Here is a 20,992-nt window from a genome sequence, read left to right as displayed (position 1 = left end):
ATGCATTAGCATGCACATACCTGTTCTGTGATTTGTAGCCTTATTCAGAAACCATATTTAACTAATTAAATCTCCACCTCCTGCACAAATGAGCATAATGCCAATGAGTTGAAGCAAGACTCAGCAGCTGTGATCACACCTATAGTCTCTTGCTCAGATGATTCATAAAAGGTTTGCTGTTTAACTACTCAGCTGTTCCAGGTTGATCTGGTTTTTAATGACTAATGTTTTCAAATTACTTAGTCTGCATTCACAGTTTGCAAAAATATTCCTGAGTAAAGGGAAAATGTATGAACAGTGTCACACAAAGCAGTTTCACACCTCTCCCTCAAGTGAGCTCAGGCAGGAATGAAAATCTTCAACAGACCCAGCAGCTACTAAAGCACCACTGTCCTACCACAGCTGCAGGATATGAAGATTACAGTATGAAAAGGGAAGGCAAGGGGATGAAAAATAAAGGAGGAAATGACCAACATCCCTTAGTGATTTAGGAATCCTCACCTATGAGAATGGCCCATGCAGCATACTAGCAGCTACTGAAAAATTAGAATTCCATATGATTTCACCTTAGCACCCACTGGAGTCAGAGCTGCTTTTGTACTTTTTGCTTTGAGTGTTAGGTGTTCTTCTGTCATTCAGAAGGCCTGGAAAACATGAGGGAAGTGACAACCTGAGGCAACAACACTGCTTGCTTCCAGACAGTACCTTTTGTCAGGCCTGAGCTGAGCTAATCCAATTTGCTAGGCAGAAGAAAGTTGGATTTGCTTTGGAAAGTATCCAACAAGCAACAGAATAAAGACAAGGAGAAAAACAATGTTTCTTAACTAAGGTGGCAGAGAAAAGCAGGGGAGGGGTGGGGGAAGACAGAACCCACAAAGAAAATGGAATGACAATTCCAACCCTTTGTGACAAAAGAAGCTGTTCTATCAGTTCAGCCATAATAACTGGATGTTGGTACCAAAAGTTACTTCCTTGAGAATAGAACTTGGGGAAAGTACAATAAAATTTTGCCTGAATTCTATATAGAGTGTGTATAAATATGACTGATTTCAAAATCATGCAGTTAATATCATTTGTTAGGATAAAAAAAAAAAAAAAAGGAAGGAGCAGCTTTCTCAGCAAATGTTAACTTGGATGTGCAGTACATCCCATAAGCATGCATTTTATACTTTTTAGGAAGACTGCTCAGCAATATTAAGCTACTTATCCCTCAGAAAAACCCATTGGAAAACATTGCTTTAGCACAATATGGTAGAATTACCATTGCTATTGAATTCCTAACTTTGGTATTCCATAGTTCTAGGACTGCAGCTGTGAAAAATCATTGCAGATACTGCTATGTAGGTGCTGTCTTCTAGTAAAAGAAAATAGCCATATTTAGTTTTGCAGGGTGGTAAACTCCATAGTATTCACTTACAAATGTAAATGGTTCTTTGATGATCCAAATAAAAGGTTGTTATTTTATGTTCAGATAGCAAAAGGATTTGGTAAATTTATGCTTATATAAATAAATTCATAAATATATACTTTTTTATATGTATATATATGTGACTACATAAGCATACCTTTCAGAACACAATATATTACCCATAACATTTTTCCACAGTTAAAATATACCAAAGTGAGCACCAGTGCTTCCTTCAATGACAGAGCCAGGAAATTTTAGAACTAGTAAGCAGAAAATCTCCTTTCCTTCCCGAGATGCTGCATTGATGTGTTTTGCTGCACTGTTGAGTCCATGTGTTTGTACTTTGCTCTGAAAGAGGAGACCTGCTTCATTCCCATGGAGTTTCCCCTCCCTAATCCCCGTTCTGGAGACCAATCTGTGGTTAACCAGTTTCATTCAAAACATACTCCATGAAAGTTGTTCTTTCCTTTCCTACTCCTTCCTATCTCTTCCTTCAACCAGTTTCTTGGGAGCCCAACCACCTACTCCAGAGTAGGAAGATTTCATATCCTACACTCACACTGTGAATCATTTAACAGTCAGAACACACTGGAGGGAAAGACTCTTCTTCCAAGCTTTTCTGCTAAATTAGCCAGTGACAGAAGAAAGGATGTGGTTTTGTGGCCCAGTGGCTTAGAGAACACCTGGGGGAAAACAGAACCAACAATTCCAATCAATGCTCTGGTCACCTTGCTGTTCACCCTTGTTAACATGACACCAGTTCCTACAATGGCCCAGTTCAATCATTTTTTTGGAATATAACTGGTAGAAATAGAGGCATTCCCAGATTTCACCTGGGCCCAGGCCTGAATGCTACTGAGCAGAGATTGAGGATCTTTGAGCTCCAGGCAGCCAGATGCACTTCAGCACTGAAGTTCTTCCAAAGATCTAGTCTAAATAGCTTTTGCTAGAAACAAAAGACAGAGAGAGAAAATATGTTGTGTTTTGATCTTGCCTACTGTGCAAATCAGATGACACAACAATAAAGTCTTCATGGAGGCAGAGCCATGGACCTTTATGAGTCTTAGCCCAATGAAAGGCTGAGTGTGTCTCCATAGGGATACCATTGAAAAGATCAGGACTTAACCACATCATTCCCAGAGGTAAAGCGTCTTTTTTTTTTTTTTTTTTTTTTTTTTTTTTTTTTTTTTTTTTTATTATTTAATTAGACAACTGTGGAATCATAGAACGGCTTGCATTGGAAGGGACCTTATTGATCATCTCACTCCACCACCTTCCACCAGACCATATTGCTCCAAGCCCCATCCAGCCTGGCCTTGGACATTTCTGGAGGTAGGGCATCCATGGCTTCTCTGGGAAACATGGGCCAGTGCCTCACCACCCTCACAGGGAAGAATTTCTTCCCTATATCCCATCCAACTCTGCCCTCTGCCAGTTTGAAGCCATTCTCCCTTGTCTTGTCACTATATGAGACCTTGTAAAAAGTTTCCCTCCATCTTTCTTATTTCTTAAAAAGATATCCTGAATCCAAAATAATTGCCAGAAAGCTACAAAGGGACCACTTAGAGCATGAAATGGCTAGTAATTTTTTAGACCGAGGGGCTCTTACTCAAAGAGGGTTATTTATACCATGCCATTGGTAAGCTGAATGTTGATAAGGGAAGCTACTCAATTATCTTCTGCATGCAGATATGAAAGCTCTGTACACTCTACCCCCTCATACTGCAAATTGAAAATATGTAAACATTAGTATGGACATGTCAAAAAGCTGGTGGGTTTTTTCTTTTTATTAAGCATCCCTTTTAAAAGAAAATACAATAGTAATAATAACAAAACCAAAAATCACTAATAGCTTGCCAAGCCTATTGCACTGTTATTAGGAAAATAGTGAAAGACATGCTAGTGATGTATCTTGTAGATTAATTCTCCTGCTACAAATACAGCTTCTCTAGACCTGACTTCAGTGGAGATGTTCCAAACTTACACATTTGACAATGCTCACAGAATTTGCTGAGAAATACTATGTTGTTAAAACTTACATACATAAACTTAGTGAAGTGTAAAGACATCATGATATACCAAGATATAAATTAATTCTGGTTCTATGTAATAACTTCCCAATTCAAAACTAATTTCTGGATTCAGGCTAGAAGAATGAGAGCTAGAGCTCATATTCCTCAAGACTTGACAATTCTGAGTAATCATAGTGATGGTTCAGTGTCACTTACTCTGGCTTTGAAACCCACTTAAAACCACAAATATAGCAGAAACCTGAAGCTTTTTATCGCCTCATACTTATTAGGGAGGTTGGGCTGTCCTTTTCTAGCAATAATAATAAATACAATATCTAATTTTCCACATTACAGGTAAGGTTAAAAATTACATGTCGACAGAATATAGAGGATTTGCTTGCATTTTGAAAAGTCAGGTCTGAGGGAAAACGAATATAGTAATGCTTCACTCTAAAAAAACCATGAAAACAGCAAATTAGGTTGTGGGGTTTCATTAGAGCAAATGCTAATCAATTACCATATACAGTCTTCTAAAATCATAGTATCCCTCTGTAGCATCTCTGATAAATTTCTACAGTATTCTATTACTACTAGGCTACAATAGCCTTCTTTTAAAAAAATATCTTCATGTACTAAGATATTATTAAAAGAAAAATTAATGTTATATTAAATTAAACAATGCTGACTTGTGGGTTTATTTCACACCCAAAAGGATAGTAAATGTTTAAGGTAAAACCCTTAAATCATCATTAGCAGTTCAGCAAACTACAGGAAGCACAATGTTGCTTTAATCTTATCAAAGCTGTCATTCACATTCTGGTATTGCCTATTCAGTCACTGCTATTGCAGTGACCCTGCAAATAAAAGTGAACACATCTCCAACCCAGCCAGTCTCGTTTGATTCAGTGAGGGATGCAACAATCAAATTGTTTGTAATATCCTATATGTGCAAATTTAATGACACAAGTCACTGAACTGGGGTTGTAATAAAATGAAATGAGAAAAATAGGCTAAACAAAGGTCTGTAATAAAGATCTCATGGAGAAATACCCCCAGACAAACAGTCATACCCATTAACAAAATGCCTTGTACAAAAGCAGTGGTGATGGTCTTGCCTTAACTGGTCAAATCTCCAAGGACAATATTTGGCCAAAGAATTAGAACAGTCAAAAAGACCCCAGCACAGAAAAGCAGGTAAATGGGAACTGATACATGGATATGATTAATCCTGTTGAAGACATGTGAATTATATACATGTTAACTCAGGTTTATGCTCAAATAGAGGATAACTTGAAATAGTTTTCTGAAATTACTGATATTGAAGCCTGATTGTAAGAGCAACAAAAAGAATTTTGGTTTGTCTTACCTTGCCTGGTGCCTGCCTTATTTTAAAAGGGTCTATATTTCAGTTTTCATAATGATAAAAATCCAATTCCAATGCAAGTCTTTCTACTCAAGAGGACAAAAACATGACTCAAGACCACAGCGTACCATCTGCACAAGAATTATCTGCACAGAAGAAACACCAAGCCCAAGAGTGATTCAAAAGCAGTCAAAGAAGAAACAGGCTCATGATAAGTAAAAGGAACCAGTCTTTCCCCACCCATACACACATATATGAGTATCAAAAACAAGCTATATCTTTTAACAGGCATCCGCCAACACTCTGTCCTTGTCACTGATGGAAACTGAAATATATCTGTCTTGCCATTCAGCTATTCTCTAAATTTAGAGATGAACAAATTTGGTTAAATTTGGATCAGGCACTTTCTGACTCACATTATCCTCCAAGCTGGCAATCCTTCACATGTCACACAAAAAGGCCATCTAACATAGTGCACAATCTCATTCCTGAATGTCGCTATAGGACACGAAATAAAACAACGTGGACACTGGAACTTCCAAGGTAAAAAGAAGGGAAGTTTAATTTTTGACTGTAACATTATAGATTTTCAAAAGTGACAGTGGATTGGAGGATGACAGTGCCACCTCTCCAATGACACTGGACAAACCAACAGTCCATCAAATTTTTCCTCCTCCAGAAAAGAATGTAAAACAATAATTATTTACAGAAATGTGCGTGAGAAACTCCGTTACAAGAATGTAAACATCAGAAGGCTTAGAAGAACTTAGAAGAACAGGGCGACACCTGAAGAGGCACTGCCCACAGTCAAAGCAGGGGATATACACACACCCCATAAAAAGGCAGGAAACCCATGCAAGCCACTCCTACATGAAGACCAAAACAGTGCCTGTGGGTTGAAATATGCATTCAAAGAACCAAATCTTTGCAAACTAGTGCAAACAGAAATCCATCACTTGGAGCATATCTCTCTAGATTCCTAGTCAGGGAGGGTCTGTCCTTCCCTATAGGAATATCTCCACACACAGATTGCTTTCTTCTCTCTCACACACACAAACACTTTTAATTGCTAATTGTGTAGCAATTTAACTTGAGTTTTTATGAAATGGCTGTGATGTGAGGAAAAGAGAACTAAACCCTAGCATCAATAAGTACTAATAAATATTAATATAACATAAACACCACTTATATTGCAATGTGAAATAAGTTTATTATCCACAGATGAAATAAAATTGCTGCCTTTATTACTGTCAGGAATTACTTCTAAGATACTTCTATTTACTACTTGAGTATCCATCAGCACTCTGTGTTTACAGCATCTACTCTCTCACCCATGTCTTTCACCAACCCCTCCACATTTATACATAAAATAGTTGAAGATCAGTACTTCCTGATACATTTTTCCAATCAATTTCAATATAGACACAAATGCACATTGTGAGATTAGTAGCAGACCAATTGCCAAATCCTGATACAGTTAGAACACCAACAGGAGATCTTATCATGCCTGTATTTGCAATATGAACATTGAAAGAGGATAAATACAGAGTCTGCAGTCTGGTATCAAACAGATTCCTGCAAATTATTGAACTATGCCACAAACTCTGAAGATAATGAGAAAACCCCACCTTTAAACAATAAATGGAACTAAGACATTTAGGAATATTCCAGAGCCTTTCATTTCCTGAAGTGGTGCCTTTAATAAAAGTAACAGCACACGTAGAATAAGTAGACCCATTTATGCATCTCATAATTTAGAAAAATGCCTAGGAGATGATTTCTCCAGCCCCAAAGCTGATAATCTTTCACTATTACAAACTGCACTTCAAGTCTGAATCACACAGCCCTCAAATTTTCTATCCATCCCCTTACATTCTTGTTCCCCCACTTTAAATAGAACTAACTTGAAAATTCTGACATTTTCAGGAATGCTTGACTGATAATTTCTATGAAGCACAGACAGCCTCAATTACAATGAAATAGCTACAGTGTATTATCATTTTTAGAGCGTTCTTTGCATTTCTGAAGTGAATCAAAGCTCTCCATGGGAGCTATTCTGATTAACATCAAAACAATCATGTGCTAAAAACTCTCAGCATTAGAATAAGGGACTCAGAATTTTGTTTGTATGCATAATATATAATGATGTATGAAAATATCACAGAAACTTCCATAAGGGGACTGCCTATATATTCACAGAATCACAGAATTCCAGAAAGGCTTGGGTTGGAAAAGACCTTTAAAGATCATCCCATCCTGCCCCCTGCCATGGGCAGGGACACCTTCCACAAGATCATACTGCTCCCAACCCCATCCAACCTGGCCTTGGACACTTCCAGGGATACTGCAGCCAGAGCTCCTCTGGGCAACCTGAGCCAGTGCCTCACCCACCCTTACGGGGAAAAATTTCTTCCCAATATCTCATCTAACCCTGCCCTCTGCCAGTTTGAGGTCGTTCTCCCTTGTCCAGTCACTCCAGATCCGTCCAAACTCTGTCTTAACCTTCCTTGCTGGGTCCTTCAGACAATTAAGTCCATGCAAAGCTTCTCTTCTCCAGGCTGAGCAATCTGAATTCTCCCTGGGTTTCATCATAGCAGAGTTGCTACGTCCCTCAGATCATCTTGGTGCCTCCTCTGGACTTGCTCCAGCAGCTCCATGTCCTTCCTGTGCTGGGACCATGGGGCTGGAGGCAGCTCTGCAGGTGGGGTCTCACCTGAGCAGGGCAGAGGGGCAGAAAACCTCCCTCCCCTGCTGCCGATGCTTCTACACTTTTAGCTTCCTAAATTTTAATACTTTATTTTATAGGCAGTTAAAATTGCTCCCAAGAAAAGGCATGAAACTGGAGCAATTTCATTTCCCTCCTTTAACCTGGTCTCTTCTGTTTGGTTCTCTGTAGACAGGACAATGATGTACTTCTGGTTATAAGGACATACAAATGTGCTGATAGCTCCATCATTCTTCTGCAGGACCAGGAACCACTGACAAAACTAAAGTAGTTTTCAGTTAATCTCCTTCTGCTTGTGTTGCTCAGTAGAGACACCTCTCAGACACTCACAAGAAAAACCATTCCATAAATACTTAGGCAGCATGTCCATTTGTACACCCCACTGACACATGGTCCTGCAAAGTTCAGGGACATAAATGCTGCAGACAACAACCATGGTCTGGTCTCCAGAAACTGAGACTCACAATTACTCCCTTGTGGAGGAAGTAAAGCAAATTAAACTCATCTCTCAACCTTGGAGAGGTTACAATAAGTAACACATCCAGGTTAGGGTGAGAAAAGCCTCTTTCCAACAAGCCTCTGTATTCATATGTTAATTCCCTGTGAGTTCTGTTGCCCCATTGGCCCTTTGGCTGTGCCCCCTGTTCAGCCCCTATTTCCATTTTTGTATGTCTCCTAGACTGTTCTCCTTTCCCAAAATCCCCAATGGCCATGATTTGTCACGCTGCCTGCCCAGTCAAATCCCAAAGGCTCTCCCTGTTTTTAACCACACCTTGCACCATTTTGCCCTACTGCCATTGTACCCTCATCCTCTGAACTGCTCCCTCTTATCCCATATATAATCCTGGACCCTCAGCCCATCTGGGTTCTTGTCCCTGGACTGTGTTCAAAGATGTATCCTGTTTTTCAATAAATCATCATTCTGATCCCCAAACAAGAACCCATCCCGACATCATTCCTCATTGACCTGATTGCAGGACAATGCTACATTCCCTGGTCTTTCATTTTCTTCCACCAGGGTGTTTGTTTGCCAGTTCCCACGGAAACAAATTTGGAAAAGTTGCTCTTAGATCTCTTAGATTTTTACAACAAAGTATCTGACAGTCAGCGTGAGTCCACTTTTACTTACCCTTTCCTGCTGAATATTATGCTGCCTTCACTGGAAATTTTTGGCTGTGTAAGGAATATCATATAGGGCCTGATGAGGTTTTATTCAGTTCCTGAATTTAGTCTTTTCAGTCTTTATTGAGTCTTTGGGTGTCTGAACCCTAATGTAGACCAAATGGGACGCAGATTGAGCAGAGAAGAAATCCACATGCTTTAGATACATTGACACATATGGGACATTTAAAAGGAAACCATTTATCATCAGGAAGCATAAGTGCTTATTGTGAATCTGACATTTAAATACACCATCAACACCAACCAGCATTGAGAAATGGTTTAATTAACCTGAAAGGATGTAATTTTATGCTATTTAGCAAGAAATACAAATTTTAAAGTGCTTTTATGCTGTATATATTAGAGTAGTAAGACCAAATCCTGCTGTTAGACACCCATATTTAAATATGGAGTAAATTAATGAACCTCCCTTAATAAACCTGCAACTAAGAGAGTGCAGATACAAGCAGAATCTGTCACACACACTCTATAATCCACTTCCTAAAATTACCATGTTCTTTACAACATTCTAATGGTAGAGTTAAAACTTAAGCCCCAGTGGCAAGAACTGATCACTGGATGGTGAGTGAAGTGGTAAATCCTTGGAGTTCCTACTCTCTGAGTGTTTTTCTTTATTATTTTTCTGCCCTGGGGTGACTTTATGATGCTAAATTATATCCCCATTCACACTCTTGGGAGCAGCAAGAGGTTTTATTGTTAAATATTGTTTAATTTTTTTTGTGCTGGTGAATGCTTTGTCTGTTAAATAAACAGGTTTTTCCACTTTTCTCCAAGGAAATATTTTCCAATTGAGTGGGAGGCCCCTTGAACCTGCTTTCTAGAGGAACCTCTTTAGAGGTTTTTCTCCCAAATTTGCCCTAAACCAGCACATATTCTTAGTTTAATTTGGCTAGGTCACCTCTCCTCTTCTACATTTTCACATATTTCCTGAAGGTACACTCCGAGAGGATCATACTTCAGAATTCCTCAGAGTTTACAACAACTCTGGTATATGAAACCGTGCCCCTGATGGCATGGTCAGTGCTTACCTGTTCAAAATCTCCACATCACTGGCTTTCTGTGGAGTTTTCTCCTCTGTTGTTATTTTGAACAGAACACTGCTCTCATAGACCAGCAAAAGCAGAAAGCTCAGAGCCCTAATAAGGCCCCAGCAGGAAACCCAGCCTTTGTTTCACATTTGAGGAAACCATAAAAACCAGAACAATTTATGGAGGTCAATAGGAACTGTTACCCACACAGAGAAATCATTGCTCTGTTCCTCCAGGACAGACATCCAGAAACCAACACAGTGACCGATAAAAAAAGCTCAAGTAAGCCCTCAACAAATCTCTTCAATACCTTGAAATTCATCAGCCATCACTGACCAACACAGATCTGAAGAAAAATACAACCAAACACCAGTTGTAACACACAGTAAGAGCAGGAGCCATGGACTCCAGAAACACAATTTTGGCAATCACAGACAAACTGGCATGTCTCTGATGCCAGCAAGATGCTGGTGCTCTGGCGATGGCCAACATGACCGAGGCTCTCATAATCCATAGAAAAATGTCTTTGTTTTTCCCCTCCCTTAGATCTGTGTGGAGCCTCTGGATCTTTCTTTTGTCCTTACTTGTGCTCACTAGTTATCATTTCCACCTGCATTTCAGCACATGAATGAGGAAGAAGTATGAGGCAGATGTGCAAAGGGCTACAGCAAAGGCTACGGGGGGCCATGGCATGATCCAAGGACGTGTTGGACAGTTCTCATTCCCAAGGATGCCATGTGGAGCATGGACATGTCTGAGGCATTCTCAAACTTACCAAAAAGGCATGAAGTGTGGCTGCAATACAGGGATCCTGCCTAAGGCAGCCCTTGTGAGCTTCCTATGAAGAAGCACAAAGGGATCACAAAGGGATCCTTTATTTCTCAGTTTTCCCACAATAAAACATGGAATAATAACACTTTAGTCATACTAACTCCATATTGTGAGGATAAATTAACGATTGCCATGTTTTCAGGCACTGTAGTAACATGGATTCTAGGAAAAAAAAGAAGCTATATATAGCCACATAACCAATACAGGTAAATACCTCTATAAATAAAACCTGTAAGTACTGCTGCAATACAAATAATAAATAAAAACCAAAGAAGACTTAGTCATATGCACAGGCAGATTTACAGTTGTGAAGGAAGTACTTTTACAAAGAGCACAGTGAAGCATATAAAGTAGAATGGTGAAGAGAAAGGTAATAAATCATTCTACAAGTACATTATCCTGAAAAATGGCCATTGTAGGTAAAAGTATGTTCCTAAAATTCTGGGATGCATTTTTTTATGGTAAATTGAACATCCAGATAACTAACAGGTATAAATGAACATCCTCCTACATGTATAAAAGCCACATTTCCTAAATGGATAAATGGATACCTGTGTTGTGTGCTCAGTCTAAACAGGGACACAAGTAGTTCTGTGAGCTGTGGAGTTAATGAAGTATTTGTGGACAACAGTTTACTGTCTTGCCAAGAATTTACAGCACTATAAATCCTCGTAGTGTGTTTTGCTTTGAAAGAAGCCCTCTGTATAGAAAAACCCCGGGACACAAGAGTACAGGTGCATGGGAAACTGCCAAATTTCCTCCAGCTGACCCAGGAAATACATGTGTGGGAAGGGAAGTACCGAGAGGGGCAGGAGGTAGGTGTGATGCTGTGTGTGGAGTCAGGATGGACAGGGAGGCAGGGCCTTGCTAAGGTGTTGTGTAAGAGTTGCACAGAGTAACAGGAGCCAGAGTTGCCAGGGAGTTCCAGACACACTGTGTGTGTGTCCTGGTGCTGGCATGCCCCCCCAGCACTTCTGTCTTTCACTACAGGTCTTGAAAGGCAGACAAGGGGTCTGACAGTGGTGTTCCCCCTCTCTGCTTGTGCTCCCAATTCTGCCTGATCCAGCTGTCTTTCCAAGAGCCAAAATGCTTTCTGATTTCCCCAAACTAGACCCTGGGATGCCTGCTGGGCCACAGTTTTGCTAGTTAGAAGATAATGGGGAGGCAGCAGAGGGGCATTTTCTTTACAAGGTACATTGTTCCAGTACAGCAGATGGGACTTTGTCCTTCAGCAAAGCAATTTCAGATCTTGCTTTCAGTCAGAAAATGGTGGTGAGGATAGGAAAGGGTAAATACCACATAAATATCATTACAATAAAAGTAAAATTTGAGAGGCTTATATCAAAATCTCTTTATACCAAAGTATGTTGTAGGTACAGGCTACATTGACTACCCAGAATAGCTCTAGGGCATTCTCTCTACACAACAGCACTAGCAATTCTCTGAAGGCAAAGCACACATACATACACATATATCATGTATACATCATATGCCAAATGCAAAATTCGGCAAAATTCAGCTTATGACAGCAAAATTCTGCTTTAGCCAACATAATTTGCTCCAGATCATCGAAATGAAGCTCTAAGTTTCATTTCTTGAAGTGGGAGCAAGAGGTGCACTCATGATATCCCTGTCTGCACACTTGCATCAGTGTAGCTCTGTCAGTCATGTCTTCACACGTGGGATTGGCACTGAAAGGCTGCAGGGAATAGTGTAGACCCACCACTGATTCCTGCAGCTCACCCTTTCCAGTGCTTACACATTTCAATCCTTTTTAATCTCACAATATATCCTGTTTCTAATAAACCACAGGATATGTATCTAAACAACACTTTAGCATTTGTTATGTGTTTATTTACTTAGATACTTTTTCCCATGCAGATATGGCTTCCATTAAGTCAACAACATTTCAAAATCACTTTAAAATTCTGCTTCATAAACAACAGCCTAAAATGAAAGCAATGACTTGCTGCTGCCCAAATGAAATTTTTGTAACAACCTTACCTTTCATCCTATCTGCATTTGGAAGTTCTGCATTTAGACAGTGTTTAATACCCTATTTTTTTCTGCTGAGTTTCATTTAGCATTTCATTCTTCTTGCTGGATACCACATGACATGACCATATACACATCCTGATCCTCTAAATACTTTGAAGCACCGTTCAGACACTTGTAACATTGCATTCCATGCCCTTGCCCTGTCCCTCACTTTGCAGATGCAGAAGAAGAGGCTACACTGCACCAACAATCTCAGTTACAGCTGTCAGCTTGCCATCTTAGCCCAGTTTGCAGAGATCTGTTGTCCTCCATCTTACAGACTACATACATTCCTGTTGAAAAAAATCCCAAACAACTTTACTGAGCAGTAACAACACTACAAAAGAACCCAAAAAGAAGACATAGTAAATGCTTATTAATAAATGTCAGCAATGAAACTTCTATCCAACACCACAGTGCTTGTAGCTAAGGTGTTACTACATTGATTCATTATAATACTCAAGGAACAATCAAGAATACTGAGCATGGAGCAAGAATAGATTTTTTTTTTTTCCCCAGAAAAATAAATGTTGTAAAACAAGTTTAATTTGGGTAGAGGAATGATAATTAACATGCAATCTGGCACTAAGCTTGATGACAGTTTAGGACCAATGGTAGGCTTGCATTTTTTATTTTTGTAATTCAATATTTCTTATTGTTTCCATCCATGCTTGATGACTATTCTCAAAAATATAAAACTGTGACAGTCCTCTTGTTTAGAAACTTGCAATTCCTCAGCTTCTTCATAAATTACAAACATAATCAGAGATAACTAAATTACAAAACTACAGTTGTTGAAAACTTGCTATGTGAAGACATCTCTAAGTGAAAACACTAGACCTTTTTCTCCAGCAAAACCAAGGCAAACCCCACGTGCTGGTCAACATTGCCATGCTACTCCAACAACAGCAAGCCTCTGCTTGAAATGAAGCTGCTCCTTGCAAGGAAAAGTTGCAATGCCAGGACAAAATTTAAGAGCATCAGTGCTTGGCTCCAGCAGGCTGCAATAAACCACTGAGCCCAGCATGCCTGGGGATGTGGAAGGTGGGACTGGGACCCATCTGCCCTTTTGAAAGGATAAATGGGAAGGAGCATGGAATATCCAACACCACAGCAGGTTAGAAAGTCTTCCTCCAACAACACCTGAAGAAGTGAAAAGTTTTCAGCCAAATGTTCTAACTCACATTGCTCTCCAGCACCTGGGACTGTTGCTTCACTATTTGGTCTAAACACATTAAATTATATTTCAAGCTTCTTCCCTCACTGCTTTGATTATTTTCTTTCTGACAGTGACAGTAAAAGATAGCCCTTCACAAAATGATAGACTGTTGTAATATTGCAACTTTTATCTTTCATATCATTATCATTTATATAGTTATTTTCCAGGATTCTAAGAAATACCTACTAGGATACCATCAAGTATATTTTCAGTAAAGCATAAATAATACCTTCTAAAAAGGAAATTACCCAGCATGAGATACAAAATAGATATTCAAAGTCCAATTCCCCAGACAGATACTTCAGTGCAACAGCTAAACAGAACACTGTTTCTCCAGAAAACTTGACAGGATAATTTGGTTTCCAAAGTGGTTGGATGTGCTTTCCATTAGTTAGTGGATGCAGTAGGTGATGGTCATGCCCCATATGTTTAGGAAGAGGCTTCCTGGGTATTAAAAAGCCTCATGCATTGCAACATAACCTTGACTTACAAAAATCTTCAGGTATAGTTTGCCTCTTCCCTTTATTCATATCAGGTTCTCCTTTCCTGATTATATCCCCATCTTCCATGTGAGCAATTACACATTACATCCTCTTCTACAAAGTTTTAGAAAGGCTTCATCACTTTCTTTACATTTCAGCTTCATCAGCATCACCTCCCTCTCCCGACACACAGCATGACTAGAGTAAAATCTCTTGTTAATGCACTGCACAAAACGGTGTGCAGCAAACAAACAGCACCCCTTCCCCTTCTGATGTGCCTTTACCGAGTCCATTTATGTAATATTTTCATTACCAGGAATATAAACATTAAACACGTGTATGCATCTGCTCCTGGCGGCAGCAGCCGGCCAGCTCCCTGTGCCCGAGCCAGGGCAGGCTCCAGCACGGCGCTGCGGGGACTCGAAACGCCGGCACAGCCGGAGCTCCAACGCCCCGCAAACACTTCTCTTCGTAACTTTGTGAGGTTTCAGAGCTGCTTCTGAATCAGAGACGCGGTGACAGAAGGTGGGGCAACTGAGGACGAGCCACACGAGCTTCCCAAGTGCCCGGCGCTCGGCACCGGCCACGAAGCCCTTCCCTGGCCGGCCGGCGGGGCGAGCGCCGCGCCCCGATGGATCCGGGATAGAGGGACGGATCTCTCGTGGCTCCTGCACCCCGGGCGCACTGGGATGGACGGACAGATCTCTCCTGGCTCCTGCACCCCGGGCGCACTGGGATGGACGGACAGATCTCTCCTGGCTCCTGCACCCCGGGCGCACTGGGATGGAGGGACAGATCTCTCCTGGCTCCTGCACCCCGGGCGCACTGGGATGGAGGGTCAGGTCTCCCTCGGTCCCGCCGACACCCCCCGCGGCCCGGAGCCCCTCACACCCCCGCCTCAGCCGCCACTCACTCGCGGCCCGTCCGCGGCAGAGCCCCCAGCGCCTCCCCGCTATCGCCCGGCCCCCATCCCTCCCTGCCTCCTTCCCTTTAGACCTCCACCCTTCCCTCCGTCCCTCCCGGCTCCCGGCCCCTGCCCGGCCGTACCTGGGTGCCGGAGCCGAGCCCCGGCGGCCGGCGGGCCCTCACAGCCCTGGCCTTGGTCCGCAGGCTGAGGGGCGCGCCCTGAGGGGGCTCCGCACCCATCGCGGTGGGGGCCCGGCAGAGCGGGGACGGGCACACTGTGCCCGGGGATGGGCAGGCTGTGCCCGGGGACGGACAGGCTGTGCCCGGGGATGGACAGGCTGTGCTCGGGGATGGACAGGCTGTGCCCGGGGATGGGCAGGCTGTGCCCGGGGACGGACAGGCTGTGCTCGGGGACGGACAGGCTGTGCCCGGGGATGGGCAGGCTGTGCCCGGGGCTGCCGCCGGCCGGAGCCGGGGGGAGCGCCGGGACAGCGCCGGGCTTGGCGCTGCCCAGCAGCACCGCCAGCTTCTGCCGGGAGAGGGGGAGAGAGAAGCGGCACCGCCACCGCAAGGGCTGCAGAAGCACATGGCCTCCGGCAGCACGGATTTGGGGTTATTTCCTTTTCTTTTGGTGGGGTTTACCTCCTTTACAGTTTTCCTCCTGGCTGGGTTACCCCGCGTTGCTCGGGAACTCGTGGGTTGCGCTCTGGGCTTCCAAAGTTGGGGGTTTGGGTTGGGGATTTTTCCCTGTGGGTTTTGCCTCGAGATGATATCCTAGTATAAATGATAGTGTTATAAATCTAGGTAATACTGCAGCTTCAATTAATAATAAATGGCTTAAAGAATGGTATTTTCAACTTTCTCTTCCTTTGGCCTGAATATCCATTCCACATGCCCACCGCACCCCAGTGCTTGGCGACCTCCTGTGTTCTTCCACCGTGACTGACTTTGGAGTCAATTTGCTGCTTTCCCTTTAAAGTTTTCTTTTCCTCACAAAATTCCACTGTTTTTCCAGTGGTGGGAATTATAATAATTATGGTTATTATTATCATTATCATCATCATCCAAGCTAACTTTTCTCCATAGCACCATTTTAACTCACAGTTCTCTGTTTTTCTTAAAAGTTGTTCTTTTATATTGCTACAGAGTGGCTAATCCATCATCTGTAATAGGAATATTTCTTTTGATTATGAACTTGCTATAGGATCTCTGACAAGATTTGTATTTGAGATTTCTGTAGGTACTATGAAGGTGCATATGGTAAATAATAGTATGTGCATAAAATGCTCACTTTTGAAAAGGAAAAAAACTTTTATAAAGTTGTTGCACTTTGAGTAATCTTGAGGGTTTTTTTTTATTAATGCCATTTAGGCAAGGTAGGTATATGTGGAAAAAATATGTCAGTTCAAGCCTCTTTTGATACCTTTAATTATTAAACATCTTGTCAACTAGAGTTGACATCAAAGGCACTTAATCCTGCAAACAGTTCTGCCCATGTTTAACTTTAAACACTGACCACAACTTTGGACTCCAATGCAATTACATGTTATGTACAGCCTTGGGAAACTGCTGGTCTGCTGCTAAAGCCCATAAGAGTTTTGTTGTCAACTTTGTTTAAAATACAATGTGTGTATAGAAGTGTGTGTGTGTATAAAGTTATAGACATGCTTAGTTCTTTCCAGAATCGAGGCTGAAAACCTTACCACTGGGCATAAAGTAGAAGCCTTCTAGCACAAAACTTAAGTGATTTCTAGGAAAATATATCCCATCTTACCTTTAAACCCATCATGCACTTTAAGACTGGGAAGGCTTAGTGGAAATATATATTTGCTCTGGGAACTATGGTTTTTGTGTTTATATGAAATCACAAGCATATGCTTTACCAGAGATATTGGCTTCAGATTTTAATATACAGAAATTACTTCTTTTTGGTCAAAGGTTGGTCTCAGTGGTCTTTGAGGTTTTTTCCAACCTTGTCGAATCTGTGGTTCTGTGATTCTAATGTCAGCATTACTCTAGTAATTGCGACTTTGTAGAAATTGTTTTGAGCTTTCTTCATTTTTGTCTTTACCTTTCATTCTGCATTATCCTGACAATCATCCCAAGGAAGCATAGGCAATATTCTCCTTGTTCTCTATGCTGTTGTGTGTCATAGAAGTTTTGAAGAGAAAAGAGCTTTCTCTTCAAAACAGAAATATACCTGTCTGACAGTTTAAGAGTGCTCAAGTGAAAGACAAGAAGGTCAGGAATATGTTTTATATAGGGGGGGAAAGTTGCTTATGAAAAAATTCTATAAAACCCTATTTCTGTGGTTTGTTGTAACAGTTTTCCACTGGTGTTCCTTGCACTGATTCCATGCCCCATGGTGTACTGCTGCTGATGCCAAAGAGAATTGGGACAGCATGTGGGAGAGCTCCCTGACCATCTTCTCTTCTGCTCTACAGAATATTTCCTTGCAAAGCACCTTACCCCTACAGTGACATCAAGCTCTCAGACTAAGAGTTCAGCCCTGTGGTTGTATTTTTGCTTCATGCCCTATGAAAAATGCAAGCTGACACTGTCTGAAAATGCTGCACTTGGTTACAGTGCTAGAAATCCATTGCATAACTGGAGTTATTCCAGGAGGGAAACCCTAGCTCTGCTGCAGACAACCAAAAGTTTGCTGCTGACATCAGTAGCACTGGGTGGGGATTCTCTTTTGTGACCCTAGAAGCATTTGCTATTCCTAATAGATCACTGTACTGATGAAGTGTCTTTTAACGTTTGTCCTCAGACATGAATATGTGGGTTACTGAATTAAAAACTTCTTACAGAAACACTCAGTATTACTCTGATTTCATATTTTCACTTACATTTCTAATAAGTAAAATTCTAGTGGTATTAGTGCAGCTTTACTTTGTTCTCAGACAGTTCAGCAACAGAAAGCATCTAAGCAAATAAAACTTCTTGACTCCAAAAGACAGAGGATCCTTGGTAGCTCAGTGGAAAGAACAAGCAAATTAAGTAGATTATGACTTTCTTAGCTAACTTCAATAGCACCTAATTGCTTTTTGTCTTGTTTCAAAGGAGCGAATTAGCAGAGAAATAGAAAAGCAGAAATTCTGTAAACAAACAAAAAAATTTCACTACTCAAACTACCATCCATCCCTTACTCACGTGCTCTCCCTACAAGCAGTAACAGTGAGTCAGTTTTGGGTGTTTGCATGTGATGCATGTTAACATCTCTCCTAACAACCTCACAATTCTGTCTATTCATGTGTATGCAACAAAAAGAGTGAAGGAAATAAAGATTACTGCTTGTTTCAGTCTAAGTTGTGCTTGTAAAACTGGAAAAAAATAATTTGGATATAGGTTTTGTGGCTTTTCTAAGTAAATACAGGGGAAATATTATGTCCTTGGGATAGGCTTGCAAAGACCAACTGGCACACGTCTGTTACCTCCTGAGGGTACAATGTTGTACTAGGTTTATTTAAATAACTGAAAATTTTAGAAACTAAATATGGAAGTATATACAGAGGATCAGGTGCTCAAGATTAGCTTCCAAAATAGAGGTACAGAAATCTGTCCATTTAAGGAAAAGCAGCAACAGCATCTCTTCTGTGTCTCTTTTATTAATTTTCTAAAATGTACCTATCAAAACTTTAAAAATAGCCCCTTTAATCAAACTGTGTTAATTAAGAGATGAGCTATATTCATCTCTTCATGTTTTTTCTTTGTAACAGCCATTTTTACATTATAACCCTGAGAAGACATTGGTAAAGGAGTGTTGGCAAGAAACAAAGATTATGATACGAGAGATTAAAATAATCCTCAACAAAACCTACATCTGCTGTATTCTATTCTGATAGATTAATTAAAAGAATAATCTTTGTTTTTAAAGAGAAGGAAAGTTCGCATTTTGAGAATCAGTCAGGAAAACATATTATCAGATACTTTTGGAATAATGAACAATAAGATACTAAGCAAGCTTTGGCCACTGCAGCAGAAAACATATGCTGGTACAATGGAAGACCCAAAAGAGAGGAAAAGAAAGGAAAAATAATTTTTGCTTTAAATGCTGGAAAGCAGGTCTCTGCTTCTCATCCACAGCATAATAGCACACACAATACACCAATTTTGAAACAGCGCCTTTTCAATAGCAACATGACTTTCATTTTCACTGCAGGATGCCACAGGCAGTCCAGAGTTTGAAATATGTATGCTGGTCACATGCAAACATGCCACAATGTGCTGGAAATCTGCCACTTGTTTATGATTTCCCATCTTGTACGTGGCACGATCTCAACTATTTAAAGCAGAGTTAATGTTTTTTTCCATATGTATCAAAATAACTCTGGCCTTCCTATTTATTAGCGCATGTAAACCTTCTCCCTGTCCCCTCCTTCCAGCTAGGTCTGTGTTGTAAAGGTTTGCAAGTAAGAAGGTAGCCTTCCAACAGTTTTAGCCTCAAATTTGATTACTCAAATGCTACTTCTGCTATCACAAACCACAAATCATTCTGTTCAGTGAATAAAGCAATGGAGAGGGCAAAGGGAGAAACTATTTGCAGGTTGTTCTGTTGTGACCCACACACTGAGCAATGGGGCACATGTATGTGCACACACGGGCTCCAGCCAGGCTCCACGTACACAGCACTGCTTCTGGGGCAAGGCTTTGTCTCCTTCACTGTCACTCTGCTGCAGCTTACATCATGACTTCGAACCCTTACTGATCTGATGTCAACATTACTTCACACATGCATCTCAAATAAGAACATGGTCATGCTCTACAAGGGAGGAATTCTCAGCTCCTGGCTGCTGTCTGCCCTAGCAGTGATTTAAAACAGACACACACCTTTCAGCAAACCTTCATGTTTTCCTAGTAAAGGATGAGATCTGTTTAAAAAGGACCTAAAATTCACTGTCCATCACGTTTATATTTTAACACCTGAACCCTCAGTCCATTAATCTTTCCAGAATGATGCTCTGACAAGGCAGTTTGGTTGTGAAAAACTGCAACTGTTTACAGAGCAATATCAGGTTTTTTTCCTTAGTGGCCCCATGGCTATGAGAAAACATTTGGCATAACCCTGAGAGTTTATTTAGCTTGCAGAACACTGGAGATCCCCTTTCAAACCAAAATGATGTCTTTGTCAATTAATAATACAACATTCCACACTAATCTAATGCCATGCTGAACAGACCTCTCCAGCAATGAGAGCCATGGCCTCTCTTCATTTACCCAATAGTCTCAATAAAATTCTCTTAAACAACAGAATATTTCATATTCAGAGAGTGACAACACACCAACTCACTGTAAACATAGTCAGCCAGCTATGGCACTTAAGTACATTGTCTAAGGATTTTGGTTCAATCCTATGAATTTCCATGTATTTCTCCTATATTTCCAAATTGCTAGTTGTATACGTGGCTGATCCTGCCTGATCTGAACCTTAAGTCATGAGCCCACCTTCCTCATAACTTCACACACTGAAACAAAGAAATGAGCAGGGCTTCAGCCAAGCATGTGTGTACACACAGGCACCCAGAGGAGTTTGCTTGCGGAGGCAAAAGGCTCTGCAGTCTTTATTTTATCCCTGGAATCCCATAAAGAATGCTTCCTTTTGCATATATGCCTTGGGCACCAGGTTATCTGTGCCCAAAGAGAAGACATTGAAACAGCTTCTCATACCAAAAAAAAAAAATGAAGACCGTCGCATGGGAAGATCTTATGCACTGTTTCCAAAAACGCTGTACTTCATGTAAAGGTGTTCAAAATGTGCAACCGAGGAGGAGGAGGAGGAAGAAGAAGAAGAAGAGG

The 20,992-nt window shown here is 41.1% G+C and overlaps 1 protein-coding gene across 2 annotated transcripts in view; it reads right to left on the bottom strand.

Annotated features, from left to right (window-relative positions):
* Window positions 1-20,992, bottom strand: part of PHF21B (PHD finger protein 21B) — a 160,410-nt gene that overhangs the window by 47,901 nt on the left and 91,517 nt on the right. Inside the window, exon 1 of one of the 2 annotated variants that reach the window (XM_041398738.1) lies at window positions 15,335-15,433. The exons of the other annotated variant lie outside the window; for it this stretch is intronic. Coding sequence (XP_041254672.1) covers window positions 15,335-15,433 — 99 coding nt within the window. Of the gene's footprint in view, window positions 1-15,334; window positions 15,434-20,992 lie in introns of those variants that run through there. 2 annotated transcript variants of the gene reach the window in all.

The sequence above is a fragment of the Onychostruthus taczanowskii genome, unplaced genomic scaffold (assembly GCF_017590055.1).
Source record: "Onychostruthus taczanowskii isolate IOZ18803 unplaced genomic scaffold, ASM1759005v1 scaffold15, whole genome shotgun sequence".
NCBI lineage: Eukaryota > Metazoa > Chordata > Aves > Passeriformes > Passeridae > Onychostruthus > Onychostruthus taczanowskii.
This window is presented reverse-complemented; position numbering and strand designations above follow the sequence as displayed.